General features: G+C 45.2%; 1 protein-coding gene across 5 annotated transcripts in view; it reads right to left on the bottom strand.

The window, feature by feature from the left end:
- Tet (Ten-Eleven Translocation (TET) family protein) overlaps window positions 1-24,117 on the bottom strand; it is a 270,293-nt gene that overhangs the window by 75,879 nt on the left and 170,297 nt on the right. For 2 of the 5 annotated variants that reach the window (XM_075879612.1, XM_037413662.2), the window contains exons 3-4: window positions 22,058-22,135; window positions 20,984-21,136 (exon numbers count right to left, since the gene is read on the bottom strand). In XM_075879612.1, the coding sequence (XP_075735727.1) occupies window positions 20,984-21,136; window positions 22,058-22,135 (231 nt within the window). Of the gene's footprint in view, window positions 1-20,983; window positions 21,137-22,057; window positions 22,136-22,237; window positions 22,411-24,117 lie in introns of those variants that run through there. The other 3 variants (XM_037413664.2, XM_075879614.1, XM_037413663.2) reach the window with 3 other exon arrangements.

Here is a 24,117-nt window from a genome sequence, read left to right as displayed (position 1 = left end):
TAAGAGTAACTAACTGGATTCCCAGAGAAGGCAAGCGGGTTAGGGGGAGACAGAGAGTAAAGTGGGCAAGTGAGATTAAGAAGTTTGCGGATATAAAATAGCAGCAGAAAGCACAGGGATGAGTTAACTGGCCAACAAGGAAGAGGCATTTGTCCTGCAGTCGACATAGGCTGATGATGATGATGAATCGATGTAGAAACAGTTGTCGTTTTTCTTCACTAAACCGATCAGATAAGCCCAGGAACTGGAAGGGGGTTGTATAACACTAATAGCAGGCCATCAACTTGCTCTTAAATTACTTTCCTTTCACACTGTGATGCCTTATACGACAGATGGCATATAACACCAGAACTATTGGTTTCAAATCAGTGTACACCGTGGGAAGTCTGGCTGATTGTAGTAGCAAAACTATCGCAGCAGGCTTTGTGCTTAGCTAAAAGCGCCAGTAGCGCTTCAAACTGTGCAAGGCATTATTTGAAGTCTTTTCTTCGACCTCACACAAGCGTTAAAGGCTTGCTATTTATTGAGATGCTCCGTATCAGTGAACCACACCTTCAAATATGTTAAAGAGTGAAAGTTGCCATGCTGACAGATGAAATCGCCCTCCACACTTGACCCACCCGGTGTAGTTGCCGAGAACATGAGTAATCCAGTACAGCACATCCAAACTCAAAGTGACGACCGAAGGTAGACTTAACCAATGGTTTTATTTCCTGAAAAAGCTCTGGCGAGACCCATCGATGACAGCAGTATTTGTTTAAGACTCACAAAATGGGAGGGATGGGTACACAAAGATATCTTCTCTCATGCCGTAGAGTTACCTTTCAGTGGCAACTGTGCAGTCCTTTCCTTTTGCGCCGCATGACGTAGTTACTTTTTGCATAACTATTACTCTCCATAAGCGAAACTGCCTGAGCGACCTGTGCTGCCAGGACTGACCCAGTTGCAGTTACACTATGGATGCAAAGGAGCACATACTTTTTATATGGAAGAAAGGAGGAGTGGAATTCTTATATATTAATAAATAACTCTGGCGATGCTCAAATGAACACTTTTTTGTCTTTACCTCTAATAAAAATAAAATTTTAAAACTGATTTGCTGCAAAATAAGAAAGCAAATTTCAGATGCAATAGATTTTTTCAAGCAATCCCACAATGCCCCACGGTTGCGCGGAGCACTATTGGAAAAGTTGATACGCCAAGAGAACCAGTTCTTCCTCCGCCCGCTGCTCGTTGGCACCGTGCGAGCACTAAAGGAAAAGAACATGCCGCCGCTAGTTGAATAGGGTCCGAACGCACCTTCATGTATATCTTCGCGTGAAATATGAAAGAATAATGCAGTCAGTGCAGCTTCATTGGACGGGTGTACATCCAACGTAAAAGATGAGCGGCATTCGTGTTGTTTTGTACCGATACAATTGGTCAAAACATGCTATTGTGAGGAATGTGAGCTGGAACATTGAATTCATAGTTATTGAATGATGAACTGCTCATAAAGTGGTATGGCATTGAATACCATCGCGGTTTGATTGGGCCGTTAACACAAGACTGTAGAAAGTATTACAGCTATATAATTTTTTAAATTTTTATGGACAACTCATGCACTGAAAAAAGGGAAAGTGAACACATTCTAAACATGTTTTAAAGATGAAGAGATAGAACTAAAATTAATCTGAGAGATACGTCGCTCTGATAATTTGCGGTTTCTTATAAGATGCTTAAGTGCCTCTGTGGAGCATGTTTGCTGGCAGTTTATTTCGCACTAAGTGACACCACTACTGAATTTCGAGCCGGCGCATTCAAATAGTGTTCAATGAGGAATAATGATGTTGTACTTACACTCAGCAAAGAAAGAAACAAAAAACTTGGCTACATTACATGAGCATCAATTTCCAGCTGCAAGAAGGTGGGGTTTGTCCTGCCTATTTCATATTGCACCGGTTTGTGAACAGCTCATCTGAACTGCAAACAAAAATTAATTCGATGAACTTCACCCGCAAACAAACTAGGGAATATTGCAGTTATTCAATGCATACATTCAGCACAGTTTGAAAGAAAGTTGGGAACTGATACGAGTTGAAAATTATGTTTTCCCAATATGCTTAGGAACATTTCTTCCGTAGAGCGCAAAAGGTCGCAGGGGTCTGCAGTGGGCAGACAGAAGTACTATGAGAGCCATGCCAATTGTTCTTTCAATTGCCATGCACGGTTCCCAACCAAATTTCTCTTGTGTTCCCATATCTACATCGTTACGAATGGTTGATGTATCACCACGCGCCTCGGAGAGCGTCGAAATCCATTGAATGAAGCCATCTCATCGAACCTCGCATTTTCAGACATGCAAATACAGTTTCATCTTTGAAGGCCTGGTAATCTTGTACAGTCACCCTAGCCAGACCACGCGAGCAATCTCGGAGACCTATCATAAGGAACACCGCACCTTGTTTAAGTCATTTGACCTTCCCTATCGCTAACTTAACTTAATTAATCAACTGAAAACATGCACCTCAGTAGTTAGTCTTTTTTACATCTTTGTGGCATGCGCAATGCACCCCAATTTTCTTAGATATGTTTGCTAACGCATGCAATAAGGTTTCAGTGGCAAGTGAGCGTTTCCAGTGAGCATATTTCTTTCCTGGTCCTACTTCCTTTTGCCTTATAGGCTTTATTCCAACTTGCAGTTACAGTGCCAAGGAAAGTTGATAGATGGTATGCTGTGAGTGGCGCGCAGTGGTCTAGTTAATGTATTTTATTTTACGAAATTGTGCTTATTTCTAAAACACACTTTAAGTATACCAAAACCGTACAATTTACTCGTAAAGAGCATCAAATGACATTGATTCCTAATGCATCTGTGAATTTATGGACAGTGCTGGCACCATTAGGCAGCCAAGTTTTACTGTTTTTTTTTATTTATCCCCTTCAGGCGCAACGTCCACATTTGTGGACGCCAAGTTCACACCTAGGTGTTTCGAAAATGGGTCTTGAATCTCGCGCGCAAACAAGGCTCCCGCAACCTCTGCATCTTGCTGCAAGGACGCGTGGCGCCATCTCTTGCACCTGGTTCAAAATAACATCGTAAACAAAAGTCAAAATGGACGCCTCCACTTTCTATGGCGGGACGCGTAAGTGGCTCTGATGTTTTTATCGTTTACTTCGTACCTTTTTAGCTGGCGTGAAATTTTGCATTTGTCAGTAATAACTAAGATATCCCGCATGCCTTTTAACAATATTTTGGCAATAGGAAATCATTTGTAATGACAGAAAGGTTCAGCTAAATTTCGCGTCCACGAACGTGGACACTGCGCTTCAGTGCCTCCTTTGTTGAAAGGCTGCTATTTCTCTGTGTTTCGCTTCCGGCAGCATCAAATGATGTTTACGTAAATAATTTTTGTCACCAGGAGTTCAAGATCATGCATCGAGACGACAAAAAGTCGACGGTGAAACAGCATAACACGTCCTTAAAAAATAGCCAATGGAGATGTTTCCGATGGAGACATTTCGGACGACGAAAAGGAGGAAGAGAATGAAGAGAACACAAAATTACGTTCTGTTTGAAAAACCATTAGCCTTTTAGTTAAGATCCTGCCGCCCGGTTTTTGTCCGATCCCCCTTTGTGGGTGTGCGCCAGACTATCAAGGATCGTCATCATCATCATCATCAGCTGAGCGTCAACAAGCCCCAGAAAAAGCGTGGGCGACCAAGCTGTGAGAACCCCCAGGTGATGAAAAGGAAGGCACCCAATGCGTCACCCCTGCCAGTGAGCACTCTTCGCTATGACGGCATCCAGCACTGGCCACAGCAAATGAACATACCCAACGCACAACGCTGCAGGAGGGATGGATGCTCATCCAAGAGCCGCGTCCGCTGCAGGAAGTGTGACATTTTTCTTTGCCTGACATCGCAGAATGACTGCTTCTACCTCTTTCACACTAAATAGACTTTTTCTGGTAACTTCTCCCAACATTACTTTGAAAGAAGTTATTTTTAATTTAAATGGAAAGCGTGTTTTCTTCTTTGTCGCCTTTCACTAATATTACTGCTTTAAGGCGCAATGTCCACAAATGTGGACGCTGAGCAAAAATTGAACCAATAAACATATTTTGCATTTGTTTCGAGTTTCTTACTTTAAAAGGCTTAAATAATGAAATTATGAACAAAAAAAAATTTTCACGTTGCCAGATTTAATTCGCGCCTGAAGGGGTTATGCCGAAGGCGGACTGACGCTGAAGGATAATAATAATTAATTGACGCTTCTGAGCCGCTCAGCTGGTTGATAGTCATAGTTATGAATGGCCCAAAAAACACTGGACACAAATGAAGAAAAACACACAGCTGGTTGAACTAGGGGTCAAGTGCAAATCGTAAACAGGCCATCGCACCCTAACACTGAAGTTTGTGAGTGAATTACGCAGTAATATATCACACATTGCAGAGTTCACTTGATCTGAGAAGTGCTGGCACGGTGCAAACAAAAAGTTGAAGCATGAGGCCCGCGCGCCCGTCCCGGCGTACCAACTTTTCCCATAATCACTTGCGTGCCCGTAGGCTGCGCTAGTGTGCTTGAAAAATGCCTATTTCAGATGCAATCAGTGTGCAATATACACAAACACCTTGAACAGTGAAAATCCCTCATTGCCATGAATAGTACACGCAAAATGTAACAAGCATCGGTTGAGGTCTCAACATTTTGTGTAATAGAATGCAGCCTTCTTGATGTTTTTTCACACATTTAAGGCTTCTTGGACTGGCAGTGCTGTTTTGCTGAATATGAACATACACACTAATCAATGAGCAATTTAAATGCAATCCACAACGTAACAACCAGGTGTCTTATTAGAGTTCTTTAATATCTTTTCACTAATATATTTCAAAGTAAGTTGACCTATTGCGTTCAGATAAGAAATACAGGCTTTCAAGTAGGTTTTGTTCTTTAAGACTTCTCATATTACTATTTGTCTTGTTTAATATGTCTTATACAGAGTTTCGTGTTAGTTATTTACATTCTACAGTTAATGTAGAGTGATATGAGCTAATAATGACTCATAATTGTGGAAGTTCAATGGCTGAAAAAGTCTGTTCAAAGAGAGACATAGACATGGTATAAAACAAAACTATACAACTTACTAAAAACTGATTACATATTTGAAACCAATATTAAAGTCTATGTATACTGCAATTTTTCATTATTCTAGGCTGCACCTGAAGAAACTTTTTATTCTGAGCAGCATCTCCCCTTAAAAGGTAATTTCTTAGATTGTGCGAACTACTAGGTTAACTCCATGAGCTTTGCATGACACAGAGTGTGCTGTCTTATCAAGTATAAAGGGTGGTTCAGGAGCCCATAAGAGAACTATGCCGCTGGTCATGAACTGCATGTTCTAGTTGTTACTTCCTTGTAATATGATAGAGGTGCACCATGATAAACACAAGTCGACTACCTCCAACTTCTAGCCACCACCTTTCAAGAGTCATTGTCAACGCTACTAAATGTGCATGACATTCAAGCAGAATTTGGGGGGTTTGCATCGAGAACACTATTATTTAGATTTAGCAGACAGCCACAAAACCTGCAACTAATGTGCAGTCAACTAACAAGGCTGATACCATCAGAGCAAGGGCTATCACCTATGGCTAAACTAGAAATATTTTTCAGTTATTTGTGACACTTAATAAATAAATGCTGATGTAGACCCAGATTTCTGTCATCTCATACATATATTTCTAAAAAACTGAATGATAAATTACCACTGTTCTTCAGGCTGCTTTCAATTCAGGAATTCGTATGGCCTATGGTGGCTGTTGTCTACAAAATTAACTTGTGCAGGCTGATCACACAGAATTGCTCGTCTTTCTGTCTCTTTATGACTTGTGTTACGTATGCCCTCCCTGAAATGGTTTCCTTGCGAGATCGACAGTATTGCTAAATGAATAAATATTATGTTTGGAGGTCATCCAGCCAATTTATTAGAACAAGATATTTGGTTGACGATTTTAACAATGCTTGATATCAGGGTCCAACAAGAATTTACCAATGCTTTCATAAAGGTAATGATGTCAATCAATTCAGTCAGCAACCATCAAGCAGAAACATTGCACCACAAAAATAATGCCAATAAGAGAGAACAAAACATGCCAAACACACAATAGGTATAGCGGAGGGGTGGGGTCCTGTAAAAGAACTTTCGTTGAGGCACCAGACGATAAAATCAAACCAACACTTTGGTCAGGGATTACAGAAACTGCTGCCCCACAGACTAGCGCATTATCATCACGAACATGAGCTGTCATTTCTTAGCACCTTCTATGTCCGTCCCCTCGGATTTTGATAGGGATAGCGCCTCCATGTAGGAGCAGTAAAGCACAGTACTTGAACTAAGGGGCAGTGAAGCACTTCAGATGGTTTTGATGTTGCTAAATAATAATAATAATAAATATTATTAAATAAAGAAACAGATTATGCTACTTGCTAACATACCAGAAGCTTGCCATCTTGGCTTTCTGCTCTGATGGTGCGATAATGACAAACTAAAATCCAGAGCAAGCAACCCCCCCACCCTCCCCTACAGTGAAGGATAATCCAACAAGATTCAGATGAGAAAGAGCAGATTAAGAGAAGGGGGTCGGTCATGGATCAAAACTCAACATGGCAGTGGAAGAGCCACTAAGTACTATAAAAAACACGCACCGATGCTTCTAGCGCAATGCTTTATTAAATATGCATGTATTCGCTGTTTTCATTCATACTCGTCGCTCAAATAATAACAAAGAAAACGGTGGGAGGGCAGATGGGGGCACATATTAGATATATCCCAAAGGTAGAGGGGGTGCTTGCTCGAGATTTTACAGTAGTTTCACAAGCTGCATGAATTTTATTCATTGTTGTATTGGCCTACGATGCCTGGTTGCCACAAAGTGCAGCTTAAAAGGCCAATAGACAACCTCCAGCTCCATTAATTATTATAAATAGAAATATGTACACTTTTGTTTAATGAACATTCAGCCGCAAGAATTTTGCAAATACGTCCTATAGTAAGAAAGTTACAGTGGTTTAAACATGTTCCAGTTGGTTTCAAATTTTCATGCAGCCTCACCAGCCTTCTCTCTCACAAGGAGAGGAAGGCGTAACCAGTTTTGACTCGTTTAGACTAATCCACAAGCTGTGTGCTACTTCAAGTAGCCGATCCGCAACTTTGCATAACCGCACGTGAAAGGGGGACTGGTGAGGCGTAGGACAGGAGCGCGAGAATCGTTTTCAGAAATGGAGGCTCTGCGCAGTGGGCAGCACTGTAATAATTCCGAAAATGTGATCACCACAGTCTACTCTACGAATTACAGAGCTTCTTTGGGGGTGTAAAAAAAGTCTGAGTCTGTTGACTGGCCCTTTAAACATGCAGCAGCAGCAATTAGACACCGCCAGCTGCTTCACTTGTGCAGCCACATTTGCAGGTGATTGCCATGAAGGTGACTACATTGACCCAGCAAGGAACACCAGCGGGAAGTGTAATGCATTTGCAGGCTGGGTGTATGCTAGGAACTGTGCCTTCATTATTTGTGACACCGAGCAGCTTTGCCAGGCTGCCACTGAACCTTCAGAGCTGAAGTGAAATGCACGTACGTTTGGCTAATCGCTTGCCAACAAGACATCGCCTGCCAAGAAAGACTGCAACACAGCTACTGACACTCAAAAGGTGTGCCTTTCTCTGTAGCAGAACAGAATTCACAGTGATCATAATTTATGCAAACACTCTTGATTTCACTTGTATTCCGTTTTTTCTTTCTTTTTTTTTTCAATTTTCAATTACCAGTGGTTGCAACTTTTTTCATTTCCCATTAATATCTTCAGGTACAGTGTCAATTTTTATGAAAGAGAACACGCGAACGCATGGCTCATGCATTTCGGCGGCTGCTTGTAGCGCGTTCAAGCGGAAGCGATAGCAACCACAGCCGCTATTCCCGTCATCTAGTGGCGAACAAAACAAGTGGTCATTCGTGACACGGAACCAGCAGCAAGAAAGCAACTCCTTCCCCCTTCAAGGTGATTACGTAAGGCTTTTGTTGCTATCTTGCCACCGGTTCCATATCACCAACGGTTGTTTTGCTCGCCACTAGATGACGGCAATAGAGACTGTAGTTGCTATCGCTCCCGTTTGAACGCGCTATAAGCAGCCGCCAGAGTGCGCGGACCACGCATTTACGTGTTCCCTTCCATAAAAATTGACACTGTACATTGATTACTTCATGTGTTACATCAATCACTTCAGGTCAATATAGGATGAAAGAAATGTGACAATATGCATTATTGTGAATGTATTCACGTCAAAGGCGGCCATGCCAACCCAATAGCAACACACGCTTGAGATATTGTACTTAACATCCTCAGAGCTGTAACTACTATTATAACATGTTTCACTATTATGTTATGAACTATTCTTATTAAAGAGTGATCAGTGATCACCACAAATTTTCGATCGGAAACTCCTATAACAGTTTTAAATTATAATTCATCGCAGTTTGCCTTCTATGACACTGTAGTGTGAAAGTGGGAGACTCGCACAGTAAGCACAAAATCCCCACCTCAAATCTTGTTCCTCCTGAGCCAGCAGCCAGTGTATACAAAGCCTTTTTTAAGCCATAACATATCCTGCCACTATTTTGAAACTAATGCTGCACCCTGTCTCAGCCAGTGAAATCTAGTCATACGCGGCTTTCACAAAGAGTAATATATTTGCTGAACAGCAATGCTTTCACGTGCAAAGTTCAGTACAAGTTGTGCATTTAAAGAAGTTTCCATTAAAGTTTTGAAGAATTGCTGCCAGAAAATAAACCTTTACCTGGTCGCAAAAAAAGGCATCATACAAAAGCCTCAAAGGTAAACATTAAACAGATGGGTAAGTAAACTGACAAAAACTTTTATCCCCAACCAGTCATGCAAACACGTAAAATCCCAACGTTTTCGTCTACAGTCGCCGACCGATTTTTCGGACCTGGCGGGGACCGAAAAAAAGTACGAAAAATCGAACAGTCCGAAAAATTCGTTTTCGCCAAAAATCTGAAGTTTATTGCATCAGGCAGGTTTAAAAAAGTCCTTGATGCTGCCTTGCCTCAAACTACGCTTGGAGGTAATTTGGTTTGCCCGTATTTGCGCCAAGGTGACATCGTCGCCGTAAACGCTCGACAAAATTGTCACCGCGTTGGCGAACTCCGACGGCTGCGGGCGGTCGTCGTTGTCATCCGACGGCAACGACGACCGCCATCCGGCGTCAACCGTCATCCAGCGACATCTAGCTGCGAACGTCCACTCTCTATTAGCTTGATTATGGCAGCTTTCTTCTCCATCGTCAGGGTCGTATACTTCCCACGCTTCTTCACACCACCTGGCTCCCGCGATGGCACAGATAGCGGAGCCATGGCACCGAGAACACAAAATTCAATGCCGCAGATAGCCGCTGCGAAGCACACAACGTCTCGACGCTACGCGACACAGCACGTGCAGAATGGCGACTGAAAAAAGCTGCAACGACAATAAAAGAATCCTTCTTTCGCCTCCTCCCCGTGCGATGTGATGACGATAGTGCTGACCGAAGACGAAAAAACGGCATCCATCACCGCGTCTTATAAAAAGCAAACACGGCCTCCGAAACTTAAAACATGGCGTGCGCATTCCAATCTCGGAGGCAAGAAAGGCATCTGAAGACCAAGCTTAGCCAAGCCGACAGAAAATCCAACATGGCAGCGTTCACAATGGCTTAGAGCGTGGCACAAAACGAGCGATTTAGTCCAAAAAATCGAACTTTCAGGGGCAAATTCGCCCGAAAAATCGGTCGAAACAATGCATTAGCTCTATGGGAACCCTGACGGTGCATTTATGAAGTCCGGAATATCCAACAAGTCCGAATTTTTGGAGTCCGGAAAATCGGTCGGCGACTGTATACGCGACTTTGGTTCGAGGTTAAGTATAAGCATAGAACCCTCAGTATGGCTATGGCATGGTTAGATAACAGTAGAGGACTCAACACCAAAGTGTACATTCAACTAAGCTTACAACTTGTTAATAGTAATTGTTGAGGTTTAATGTCCCATAACCATGATATAGCCACTGGTACAAGTTCTGCAAGTATTGTTTCCATACATGCTGGCAGGCTTGTATGCGCCACTGTTCAAAAAGAGGACGAAGATGCGCTTGTCGAAAAGACAATTAAGCCGTATTGGCGTTGATCAATCCAGCCTGACGTTCTTCAGTGCTCTTATCTACAGGTTGCAGTTACAGTATAATGTGGCACTGGTGGAGGTGCTGGATAACAGTCTATACACTGTTACCACGAGGAAGGTCTCGGCCCCAACATCGACGCCTTGGTAGAAACTGCCGACCTTCGGCGCAGTCGGCGGCAACTAGGCCTACTACCCCAATTCGTCCTTCTTCAGTAACGCTCCAAAACCATGGCAAGTGCGACAACTGCAAGCCAGACTAAATAGACCGCGACTCCGCCAGCTCCATGGCCACTAGCCCCACGAACCCGAAAGCCCTTCCATGGGGAGCCCTATGAAGATGTTGAAGACTGGCTGGACCAATACAATCGAGTCGATGTTGCCAACGAGTGGGACGGGCACCAAAAACTCCGGTATGTCTATTTCTACCTGGAGGATTCAGCACGTATTCGGTTTGAGAACCAGGAGGCTGTCCTGACAACCTGACCGGTATTCTGCACTCAGCTGCAAAATACGTATGATAGCGCCGACCGGAAAGAACAAGCAGATTGTCTCCTCAATTCTCGCAATCAAAGACCAAACGAAAGCGTGGCCATGTTCATTGAGGAGATGTCTCGTCTGTTCTGTCGGGCTGATTCCACAATGACGAAAGACAAAAAGGTACAATGCAGGGTGTCAAGTAGCAGCTGTTGGCTGGACTTGGACGAAAACCACCAGCTACCATGGCGGAATTCCTCTGTTAAGCGACAACGATTGAGCAAATGCTAAGACAGTGGTCTTTGCAGTATGAGCGGTCGGACAAGCATGTGTGTTAGCACCCTTGACAACACCTAACGTCACGAGCATGAAAGACCTTGCTGAGCTAGTCCGTGGCATTGTACGCGACGGGCTGCAAAAGCTTCGCGCAGTGCCTTCACAGCCTGAAGTGTCTGTTCTGACAGACGTCGTCCATGAAGAGATACGGCAGCAGGTATGACCATTAGTGGCGCCTCCAGCCGAAGCTCCTCTGCTAACCTATGCAGAAGCTGTATGCACTCCTGCACTGGCAGCCAGTTATTTCCCCAGACCGATCAGCCTGCAGACACCGCAATACTTCTTAGGCCTGCCGCACTATGAAAACACACGACCGTCTAGCCTGCACATGTGGCAGTACTTCTCGACCCGCCACACTATGAGAATCCGTGACCTTATGTGCGGAAATTGAACGTGTGGCGTGCTTCCGACAATCGGCCACTTTGCTACCGCTGTGGTGAGCCAAGTCACTTGTACCGGGAGTGCTCCTACAGACAGATGGGCCTGCCTGGATTTCAGCCAGACCCTCATTGACCTCGGGATGGGGAACGACTCCGCGCTATTGCAGAATACTTGGTAAGCCTACCGTCTCCGAATCTCTAGCACCTCCAATCACGCTCTCCGTCTCCTCGACGCTCTACGTCCTCGAATCAATACTCTACTTTCGCAGATGTTGTTGCGGGACGATCGGCTAAGTCCCCGCCTGGGAAACTAGGATCAGCGGCCTCCAAGGGTGGGACCGCTGTTAAGCTATCATCAAAACAGCCTCCTCCTACCCATCCGCCGACCTTCGACAATTCCTTTCAGCCGACACCTCTAATCGCCGACCAACCCGTTTCTGCTGGCATTGCCGTTGTTGTCGACAACCATACGGTAACTGCTCTGGTCGACACTGGCGCCAACTACTCAGTTATCAGCGCTGAACTCGTGGCTGAACTCAGGAAGGTTACGACTCCTTGGGGGCATGGACCAAACCTTCGGACAGCAGGTGGTCATCTCTTGACACCAATCAGGAGATGCACCGCAAGGCTGCAAATCTGTGAGTCGACCTTCATTGCTTCTTTCGTTGCGCTTCCCGAATGCTCCCGGACAGTTATCTTGGCATGGATTTCCTTCCCGAGCACGGCGCTGTTTTAGATCTTCAAGACTGCCTCGTAATGTTTGCCGACGACTATGCTCCGAAGCTTAGAGGTACGGATCCGCAGAGGACTGCGCTTTGTATTGTCGACAACACCGTCACACTTCCGCCACGAACCAACATGTTCGTTGCTGCACAGGGCGACATAGATCATGACAGTAGCGGTATCGCTGGAGCCAACCTTTTGGTGCTCGTCTCAGCAAACCTGCGTTACCCACGGCATAATCCAATTTAATTGTGGGATGACTGAGTTGTTGGTCACCAATTTTAGTGGAGCATACCAACATTTGGCCAAGCGAACAACTATCGCTCATTTTGAACCCATTGACGATGAAGCGTACGACGATTGCCCCAATTTTTGCAGCCATTTGAAAGTGACACCGCGGTAGCCCACACAATCGATTTCAATCCGAAGCTGTCATGCGCACAGAAAGAGCAAATCCACTGTATTCTCTGCATGTTTAGCGACTGTTTTGCATCTACATCCAAGATAATGAAAACACAGACCATAAAGCACCGAATTGCCACAGACCATGCTGAACGACCCATACGTCAGCATGCCTACCGAGTATCACAAAAGGAACAAGAGTCAATACGTTCTCAAGTGAAGCAGATGCTCGAAGACGGCGTAATCCAACCCTCGAACAGTCCATGGTTGTCCCCCGTCAAGAACGACGGCACTCTTCGATTTTGTGTCGATTATCGCAAACTCAACAAAGTGACAATAAAAGACGTTTGTCGTCTTCCGCGCAGCGTTGACTCACTAGACCGCCTTCGGCACGCCCGATATTTCTCCTCTATGGATTTACGCAGTGGCTACTGGCAGATTCAAGTTGATAAATGCGACCGAGTGAAAACAGCATTCGTAACGCCTGATGGTCTGTACAAATTCAAGGTGGTGCTCTTCGGTCTGTGCTCTGCTCCTGCAACATTCCAGAGGATGATGGATACAGTGCTGTCCGGTCTCAAGCGGGAAGCATGCGTTGTTTACTTAGACGACGTCGTTGTCTTATCACAAACGTTTGAGCAGCACTTGCAGTGACTTAGATCTGTGTTTGTTGCAATTCACACGGCAGGCCTATCACTGAAACCAGAAAAATGCCACTTTGGTTACAACGAACTAAAGTTCCTCGGCCACATTGTTAGCCACGGTGGTATTCGGTCGGACCAGGACAAAACATTGGCTGTCGCAGATTTTCCACCACCTGCCAACAAATGTGATGTGCGTGGACTTTTAGGTCTCTGCACATACTACAGACATCTTGAGCGAAATTTTGCAAACAGTGCCGAACCCCTCAATCGTCTGACAAAAGAATATATTCTCTTCGTGTGGGGCCCTGAACAAAGACGCGCTTTCTCCTAGATCCAGCAGCGTCTCCAGACCGCTGCTGGATCTAGGAGAAAGCGCGTCTCCTAGAGTGCCCTTACTCGGACACTACAACGAAGATGCCAACACTGAACTACACAGAGAAGCCAGTAACATCAGCCTTGGTGCAGTCCTCGTCCAGTGGCAAGGCGGCATTCAAACGTCCTATTGCTTATGCGAGCTGGATTTTACTCGGACACTACAACGAAGATGCCAACACTGAACTACACACAGACGCCAGTAACATCGGCCTTGGTGCAGTCCTCGTCCAGGGGCAAGGCGGCGTCAATCGTCCTATTGCTTATGCGAGCTGGATTTCATCATTTGCAGAGGCAAATTACACAACCACTCAAAATCAGTGCCTAGCTGTTGTCTGGGCAATAGCTAAATTCAGACTGTACCTGTATGGCCGCCCGTTCAGAGTTGTTACCGATCATCATGCGCTCTGCTGGTTGGCAAACCTCAAAGACCCCTCCGTACCTCTGGCCAGGTGAAGCTTACGCCTTCAGGAGTTTGACGGTAGTGTACAAGTCTGGCCGGAAGCATACTGACGCGGACTGCCTTTCCCGAGCTGTCTCTTACCAGCCCGGAGAACGAGTATGGCTGTAGACTCCCATGCGACAACGGGGCCGGTCGGAAAGGTTGTTACACAGCTATTTTGGTCCCTATTAAATTGTCCGTCGTCTCAGCGAAGTGAACTACGAAGTTCTTGACAAGGACACGGCTCGTCAATACCGCCGCTTACAACAGCTAGACGTCGTCCATGTTTTGAGAATAAAACCATTTTACTAACGCTGACTATTCGTCAAACTCCCTTGAGTAGACTTACAGCGATTGTGAACACCCCCTTGTGTACTGGTTATTGTACGTTTTCTTTTTATCTCGTAATTATGTTGTGACATCGGGACGATGTTCTTTGGGAAGGGAGGTAATGCCACTAGTACCTGCAAGTACTGTTTCCATAGATGCTGGCAGGCTTGTATGTTCCACTGTTCAAAAGAGGACAAAGATGCGCTTGCAGAAAAGACGATAAAGTCGTATTGCCATTGATCGATCCCGTCTGACGCCCTTTAGCGCTCTTATCTACAGGTTGCAGTTACGGTGTGACGTAACAATATGATAATGAGAGATGCTGTAGTGGGGGGCTCTAGATATTTCAACTGCTTCTGCTTATTTTGAGGGACACTAAAGTGAAACAATGAATTGGTTAAGATTGATAAGGCATTTCCTGGCAGCTCTAATGTCGATAATCTTACCATCATTAGTTCATTATTAAATGAGCAAATCAAGGTCAAAGTGCCCTTCTTAAATTTCATGTCGAAATCGACATGCATAATGTCACGAATTTCGAAGGGTATTTATCGCATTTTGCCGACATTGGCTCAACAAAATTTCCCGAAACTTATTATGTCAAGCGTTCGGCTCCATCACCGAACAATGTGCTTCATTTTTACCTATTAGGAGCAACATAGGCCTTAGTAAACACAGTCAAATTTATGACATCAGGGCATTTGAAGCAGGAAAATTGAAGTGGCGTTGCCATCGCCTTTTCTTTTCGAGAGTTTTCTCACTCACCAAGCATCCTTTTGTGGCAAGCATGACCATTTAAGAATTGTAAAAGGGTAACTTAGTGATAACAGAAAAATGGCTTTCCTCTTTAGTATCCCTTTACCATGCACCTATATCAATGTACATGTGCCCCAAGCGGGTCAACAGTCGCGCCCCATACTACTACATCATCACGGCGGGTGCTCAGAATGCTGTCTATTGCATTGGCTAAAATGAACTGCTTTTCTGATTAGACCACGATGTATTTTATTACATCACCAAAGTCGCAAAATGGGGGGAAAAAACTTTTGGTGCTCCACACGGCAAAAAAAAGCTAAGACGCATAAGAGTTCAATTACAGGACCTTTTTACTGGTGTGCATGCAATTAATGGTCTTTATACAGCAGAACCCCTCCAATACTTTCTTGAAGAGACCGTAACAAATAAATGTTAGAGCCAGAAATTGCAAACTACAAGAAACAGGAATATTATGAGGCTTAAAACTTTACTTCAATGCTTATGCTTTAAAGGGACACGAAAGGCAATTGATTGATTGATGTGTGGGGTTTAACGTCCCAAAACCACCATATGATTATGGGAGACTCCGTAGTAGAGGGCTCCGGAAATTTCGACCACCTGGGGTTCTTTAACGTGCACCCAAATCTGAGTACACGGGCCTACAATATTTCCGCCTCCATCGGAAATGCAGCCGCTACAGCCGGGATTCGAACCCGCGACCTGCGGGTCAGCAGCCGAGTACCTTAGCCACTAGACCACCGCGGCGGGGCGACACTAAAGGCAAGGGACAATTTATGTCAGAATGAAAGCTCAATGTATGACGCCTCAAATGGAAATATTATCGATAACAGTGCCTTACTTACCAAGAAATTAAGCTAAATGTATCATATGACGTGCACCATGAGTGGGGCATTTGCGAAATGATCCTGATGATGTGACAGTGTCTGCCTACAATTAGTCACTAGTAACCAAACTAGCTGCAATAAAAAAAACTTTTCGTGCATTAAGATACTTAATAAAATGCTACTTGTCCATTTCGGTTTGATTTATAGAAAAAGAAGTGCCTGACATCACTATGGGGAATAGCACGAGTAGTTAGGTTCAGTTTTTGGCTGGATAGGTCGTGCCATCTAGCGGGGCCTAGTTTAGCCAAGCAAGCAAGATTACGGCCTCCGAGATTGCAAAAAATTGTTAAATATTCGTTGTTGCTACTGGTGACAACGGCCACGTAAAATGCAGGCAATGTTGGGCACGGACACTGTGACATCAAGAGTCCACTTTTACGCGTGGATGATTTGAAGTGTGCTAACATGATGTGGACCATTACAACACAATTTTATTTCAAAATAAGCACTTCCTTGGCACAAAACTATCACTATGAGGTTTCTGGACCGCTTTTTCAACAATCAACATCGACTTAATATTTGCCTTTAAAGTCTCCTTAAAACGCCGAGCAACGTTGTCTGGTTTGTTCACTCAAGCCAGAGCGGCACGAGAAGTTTTTCTACCATCTGCATGTCATATCCTTATAATAAATCTACTGCCACCAAGCGACCAGTCTGGGAACCGACTAACCTTGCCGTCCTTCGTTTCTTTCACCTAGTGCCACTGCTGCTGACACCTACCAAGCGATCACTTATGGCTATACCTAGGCGAGATTGTTGCCGGATGTTTCGGCGCCTTCCAGCGATAATGCAGCCCTGTGGCACGGTGTCGGACTAACAAGGCTCCTAGTAGACGGTCGAACGCCTTGCAAAAGTACCCCCCCCCCCCTCCCGCAAGCAATCGTCGCATCAAATGACCCTGCTCCACCCACTTCTAAATTTCGTCGCTGGTGCACGCATTGCCGCACTCAGCCTTTGTCTATAGTCGATGGATTGGAACGGGCAGCTGGGAATGTTTGTAATTCATTTGGCACTAACAGTTTGGCACTAACATTTGGCACTAACTGAGCACACGCAACACAACAAGCGCGACGAACTTCTCCGAAAAATAACAAATAACGATGATAAGAATGAGTCCACGCATAGAGTTAATATTACTAGCCCCCGCCAACATCAAGACGGAAGCAAACGCAAAGGCCTTACTTTCGGGACCAGTTACGTCAGACGCCATGTTTTGCAACGCCTATCTCAAAGACTATGCCTTTGTTTGCGGCCATAGTTCGTGGCAACTGAAAACGCCCGTCTAACCTGTCCCTTGTGCTACTCCTTGCACTATGCCTCTGATGCAGACAATCATACAGTGAAAGGAGGTCAAGCTGCGTGGAAAGTCGACTAAGCCGCCCTCTCCCATGGTCGATCGGTCGGCTCGGAGCGCACTTTGTAACATATTATATGCATGGAGTTAACATTTAGACTCTAGAGAAAAAGCTGGGCCGCAAAAGCTATAACCACCAAGTTCTGACATCTTGGTACATTGTCATTGTCGCCATTACAATACTTAAAAGAAGTGCTAAATATATCACTTTATTACACTCAAATTCTTGCAGTATAAATTATAAACAAGTCTGTTCACGTATTAAAAACAAACAGGAATGGTGTGCTGTTTATATCAACTACTTTTACAGATCATGCAATGTTCACATATGTAATTTGCTGCATGCAGAAATCAGATTTTGTAGTTTTGTTTATTAGATGGCGCCACCATGCTTGTACTGAGTATCAAAATTTGGGAGAGGGGTCGTGCGGTTTGGGGCAGATTCCGCTGGATTGCTTAAACATCTTCATCCATGTTTTTTAAATGGGAATGCATTTCTTAGGCTATATCAGGCATCCGACGTCCGCGGCATCCGCACTGGCAGGTGTTATATATATATAGCAGTTGAAAATGTGAAAATGAAGAAGATAAGCCCCAGTTAGATTCACTGCCGTGAAAGCAAGACATTTAGCGCAATGAACAGTTTGCAAGGACGGCTATCAGCATCAATAACTTTTAGGTGTTGCTGAAGGAAGCACTTTTTAAAGGCCTCTCAGATTGACGAATTCTTACAAAACATCCTTGCGCTCCAAGAATAAAATGCTGCAGGCTCAACCAATAACAAGAGTTGTATTTTCAGTTGTATTTTAAAGCTCGGCACAGAAAAATGGGTGGTCAGTCCCTTTAAAGAGTCACTAAAGAGAAAAAAATGACCTGGTTTAGATTGACAAACTGCACTCAGAGAACTCTAATACCATATGTTTTACTGTCATCGGTTCATTGTTAGCGGAAAAAATCAAGGTTGAAATTTCCCATTTTTAATTTTCACACCGAAATGTTGACGTGTGAATTCGCAAATTTCAAAATGTATTTTTCGTATTTTTGTGGTGTTCGCTCGATGAGATTTTCTGAAACTTCGTATGCTGGGTCTATGGCACCCACAGATGGCACTGTACTTCATAGACTCCTTCAAAATCTGTTACGTCCCGGGGTTAGGTGCGGGAACGTCAAGGTGGCGTCTCCAGCCCTCCACCTGCATTTTCTTTTAACATGTTTTCTCGCTTAACGAGCGTCATGTCGCAGTAGGTGATGTTTTTTACGATTGTGAAATTGCACTTTACTAATACGCAATAAGTCGTTTCGCTCTCTAGTTGGTTCACAAATACTGATTTCAACACAGGACAGATAAGCAGAGGACAAGCGCTATCATTTAAAGAGGGAGCACAAGTACACCATTTGCTTTATCCTGATATAGAGTCGAGTTGTACAGTAAATGTTAACTATTATCAGCAATGCCCCGCCGCGGTGGTCTAGTGGCTAAGGTACTCGGCTGCTGACCCGCAGGGCGCGGGTTCGAATCCCTGCTGCGGCGGCTGCATTTCCGGTGGAGGCGGAAATGTTGTAGGCCCGTGTGCTCAGATTTGGGTGCACGTTAAAGAACCCCAGGTGGTCTAAATTTCCGGAGCCCTCCACTACGGCGTCTCTCATAATCATATAGTGGTTTTGGGACGTTAAAACCCACATATCAATCAATCAATCAACTATTATCAGCAATTAAATTTGTGAACTATGATTTGGTGTTCATGGCAAGGGCAAATCACAGCCACAATATTAATGTAGCAAGTGTAGTATATTGAACAATGTAATCAGTATTCAAGGGCACAAAATATAAATCCTGTATTCAATGAAAGAATCCCTAGTGGGCTGATAATCAGTCTGTATAATCTATCCATAAATGAATGTTCTTTATTTTTGGGTAATGCTTAAATTATTTTGCAACACTGCATTCAAACTGATTGCCACAATGATGACATGATTTCCCTGTGGCACATAACCTATCATTTTTATGGCTAAGGGCGAACCATCCAAATAACACACACACACGCACGCATATATATATATATATATATATATATATATATATATATATATATATATATATATATATATATATATTCATTCGTGTTAACAAGCATAATGAGCCTAGAACAGTGGCATACTTTATCAATTAGCATCATCTAGGAATGAGAAATTATACAGTCAATACTTCGAAGCAGGCATTAACCTGAAAATTGTCAGCACACTGTACTTCAGACACTAATGCTTGTAATACCAGGTGCGTAAGCACGATAGAAAGGCATCGCGGGTCTCAAGTTAGTAAACGCGCGCGAAACAGTAGCTGATGCGCGGCAACAGTAACGCGAACCACGCAACCTTGCATGTCGGATTCATGTAACCGGCAACTGAGTATTAGGAAAATAATACGCGACACTTCGTCGTTGCTGCCATTTTACACCGGTGTCTCACAGTTACTTTTGTCGATAGTGATCGGGCCCGACAAGGATCGAATTTCCCCATCCCGAGTGGCTCCTTTACACAATCACTGTTGAGAAGTTTAATCCTAATCGGGCTCGATCGCCATCAGCAGTGCAACTGCGACACCGGTATCACACAAAGCAGGGCCAGTATATGGTAGACTACGACAACCACCTGTCATTCGCGAAAACACGACATTAGCATCGGCAAATGCATCGCTACAAAAAACCGGCCCAGCATTCCACCAATAATGCAATGAATTATTTCATTAACAAGCCACCATGTCCGTTCGTTGGGTGTGCGAAGGCAAACACGCGAGCAATTGAGCCTGCGCATATAGCGCGCGACGAAAAAGCTTAAAGCGACCGCGACGTTCCCTCCTAGCTGCTTATTATTATTAATGTTTTTCCCAGAGTCGCACGTTCATGGGTATTTTAAGATCTCCAGAAGGCGGGAGTCGGATGCGTACACATTGCTGGGTCAGTTCAGCAAAGGTACACACCTGATCTGTCCCACGCTTTCGACGCGCTTTCTAGCATCTCTGAAATCCCGCGGAAAACTCTGAGCACGTTAACTGACGCCGGAGCCAAAGTTGCGCCACAAAACAAATGATGTATACACTTTCCTTCGGTAGCTTAACACTGCTGCGCCAAAAGACAGGGCACAGTTTCGTTACAAGCATTCCATTGCAGTCGGTACTAAAGGAGTAAAATGGTACAATTAAGATAAGCGGTTAATTAAGCGTGGTTAGCTCCATGCCAGCCGCGACGCGCGAAAGCCGCGCATCGAAAAAGTGAATAGCAGTGGGTTAACCAGCGGCAGCAGCGGCTCACACACCCCATCCAACAAGACCACACTCAAGCAAAACAAGAAGATGAACAATATACCGCACTGCCAATCGAGAATACCTCGCGTAAAGCCGTAACCTAAACGTTAGCTTTCGGTGAAAGCAATTTTATTTTTTTGCATTAGGTTACGGCTTCACTTCCTTCTACAGTGCGTGCAACAGAAAGCCCACCGAAGGAGGAGAGTTGTTAAAAGCGTAAGGAGGGCGAGGGCCCCACTCGAAGGCTGAAGCGCTTGACCCCAAACAGCCACTCCCATATGTTGTCGCCCCATGCGGCGGCAACACTACGTCGTGCGCCGTCCAGAGAAGACCTAGCAGCTCAAAGACTCACCCCTGGGTGCCCGAGGTGTTCCGGCACTCCCTGCGGGAGGTACGGCGTCGTGGAGCCGTTCAGCGTCCTCCCGTTGAGATTATTTCTGCTGCCGGGGGACGACGCCATTCCGTCTTTTCCGGCAACCCCGCTTCCGCAAATGGCGCTCGCTACCTGCAGGCGGCGGCAGCACGTTGCTGGAGAATGCTGCAGCGACGCGAGGCCCACCGAAGGGCTACGCGGATGCGCGTTTGACTCTCAAAAGGTAGCAACGAGGCTCGCCGAGTTCAGCCCTTGGCACGCGCCTGCCGACGGAACGATGGCCGACGGTCTCCCATGCACGGCGGCGGTCGACCGGAATTCGCGGGAGGCCTCGCGAGGGGGCGAGGACGGCCCGCGCTTCACTCACGTGCCACCTCGCAACAATCGTCGCGACGACATCGCGGAGGTCGGTCCGCAGGCAGCGACGAGCCTGGCCGACGCTGGTCGACGCAGCGCGCGACACGAGAAAGACGCCATCGGCCGCACGGATCGAAAATATTGAAAATGGTGGCCGTTGTAACGCAGGGCGGAGGAGGAGGAGGAAGTACGAGAGGATGAAGGCGGGAACAATCGGAAAAGCGCCCGTTACCCTAGCAACCACGCCGATAGGGAAAGAGCTGCGCCTCGCGACGCACTTTTGCTCTTTAGAGTAATTCTCTCTGGATAATAATTGAGCAAAGGAAATCCTCACGCTCCTCGGCGGTACACATGATTTCGCGCTAGATGAACATCGTTTCGGTAATGGGACGCGTTTGCGACGACGCGCGGCGCGTAACACTGCCTCACGTAGCACCTGCGTATCTCACTCGGCGTGGCATCGCGCTTTATCCTCGGTGCCCCCCTCGCATAGAATAGAAACGGCGATCGTTACCACGAACAGCTCGATATCGCGCACGTTGCCACCTTCGAGCAATCGGCCTCATGCTGGGCTCGAGTAGGTTTTAGTAAGTAAGCGCTCATGCTTGCTCATGCAGATCCCTCTCAAAAACACGTGCATAACTCTACGTGCTCGCAATTAAGGCGTGCAAACGTAAGACGAGTACAAACGCTCACCTGTTGCATATTTTTATTTTCATCTGGTGTGCCCCGACGCCTTTCGTGCATCTGATGCATCATCTTCTCATAGCGCTCCTGCAGAGAAAAAGTAAACAGTTACTTCGTGCAGCAGTGACTCAGCGTGACAAGCTCCACACTCCGCTGAGCGGGATCGAAGAGGAAAAACAGGCCGCATACTTCAATGTCGCGCTGCACAAGTGCTTCGGAACGGGCATCTCCGCATACTACCGCGATACTCGCCAATCGATCGGATATGGAATGAGCGGTACGAGGAAATCTCGCTAACGGGAAAAAAATAAAAGAGCCGCTCGTGCCTGCGGGCACAGAACGCGGCCCCACAACGCTTCGTAGATGCGTTCATAGGCGGCGCCACCATCCCATCATCTGTGGTTTGTGTAGCGACGTTCGGCTTGGGTGGGCGGCACAGCGATTCCTCCCACTTACGGGCATGGGTACCACGCTGAGCGCGCGCTCTGCGCTTACTAGCTAGCCTAAAGCACACATATCTAAATGGCTAAAGCTTTAGTACTAGCACTAGTTGAACGCAGTAAATGTAGAACGCAACTAACGAAAAATGTACAGTAAATATACATTTAAGCGTTAGGAATAATTGTGTGAAGGAAATGATCACAGATCAGACATCGAGTGTTTTTTTTTTTTTTTTTTAACGTCTTCAAGTCCCTGTCGTCACAAGAGACCCCTACTTTAAGAAAAAAAAAACGCAAAGCTGCAGTTCAATCGCTCATTATTAACGCGCTACTCAAGCTGTTTTTGCACAGCGGAGATGGACTAGGGGTTACTTTAGGTAGACCATACAGCTTCCTAGTTGTAACCAATGAGGTACGGGATAAATATCTTAACAGTGCGTTAAAGAAAGGTTGCGTTAAGTAACGTGTACAGATAGTCATTATCTTAGAGTGTTTCAATAAACAAACAAGAGGAGCGCTATATTATGATTCATACAAGTCTGCAGTCCTCTGTATCCACGTTTACATGAACGTGCATCATCGTGTCGCATTTCCAACAAAATCGCATACAAGTAGGAGGAAGGCGACAGAGCTCGAAGGCACACTGAAGTGGTAGGTCGACGCACTAGCTTATAAAAAACACGAAATTTTCCCGGTCATCGTCGCCCAATTGATGCATCGCAACGCCGACCACTGAGAAGGCAAACGCAGCGTCTTCAACCATCTTAGCATGGCATCTGATGATATCATCTTTCCCTCATTCATTATATTATGATAAATAATTTTAACACAGTAAGCAATTAATGGCTGACCTTTTTGTTGATGACCTTGTGTGGACGAAAAGTGTGGCCATCGAAATGTGAGCCAGCGCCACCATGCAAGGAGAGTGCAACGCAACTTATGTAAGTGATGACGCAGAAACAACTGACGAACTAACTACGTACGAAAAAAAGCACTTCGTCCCGTGGACACGCGTGATGGTTTCAAGGCATCCTCTTATATTTGATGTCGTTGTTTAGAAAACCTTACATTTTTCTATAAAATTACACAAATACTAATGCTCACACCCACCACCTAAAGTCACGCAACGAATACTTCTGCACGGACATATACACTCCAATCTCGAGAACTCGAGCGCCTAAGCTGCAGCGCGAACGTTCGAAAAGCCGAGCAGACACCATTCATGACACATATGCCGGCACATATTTCCTCGTTAAAGACAACCAAGCAAACGTGAAGGTGTTAATATCGTTAGATAGAAGAAAAAAAAGGTAGCATAACGTTCCCCGGTATCGAAATTCGAGACATGAATAAAGCGTGTGCGTCCATCATTTATTAGTATGTTACTGCACGGCTGCTATTAGTAAAGCTCAACTTATCTCTTGAAGACGACAGAGTTGCGTGGCATCACCGAATATCGTTTGCGTAATGACAGAGACGGCTGCTGATACCTGCCACACAAGTGCGACTATACAGCCGCTTTGGTATCACACCGGAGATCTGCTTTTTTTACTCTCATGAAACACGAAGAAATGAACGAAAAACAATGATGGGAGGAGATCGACTAAATAAGCGTGGCAAAGTGTTCTT

This window comes from Rhipicephalus microplus, chromosome X (genome assembly GCF_043290135.1).
Source record: "Rhipicephalus microplus isolate Deutch F79 chromosome X, USDA_Rmic, whole genome shotgun sequence".
Classification (NCBI taxonomy): domain Eukaryota; kingdom Metazoa; phylum Arthropoda; class Arachnida; order Ixodida; family Ixodidae; genus Rhipicephalus; species Rhipicephalus microplus.
The sequence above is the reverse complement of the archived record's forward strand: the minus strand, read 5'-3'. Positions and strand labels throughout refer to the sequence as shown.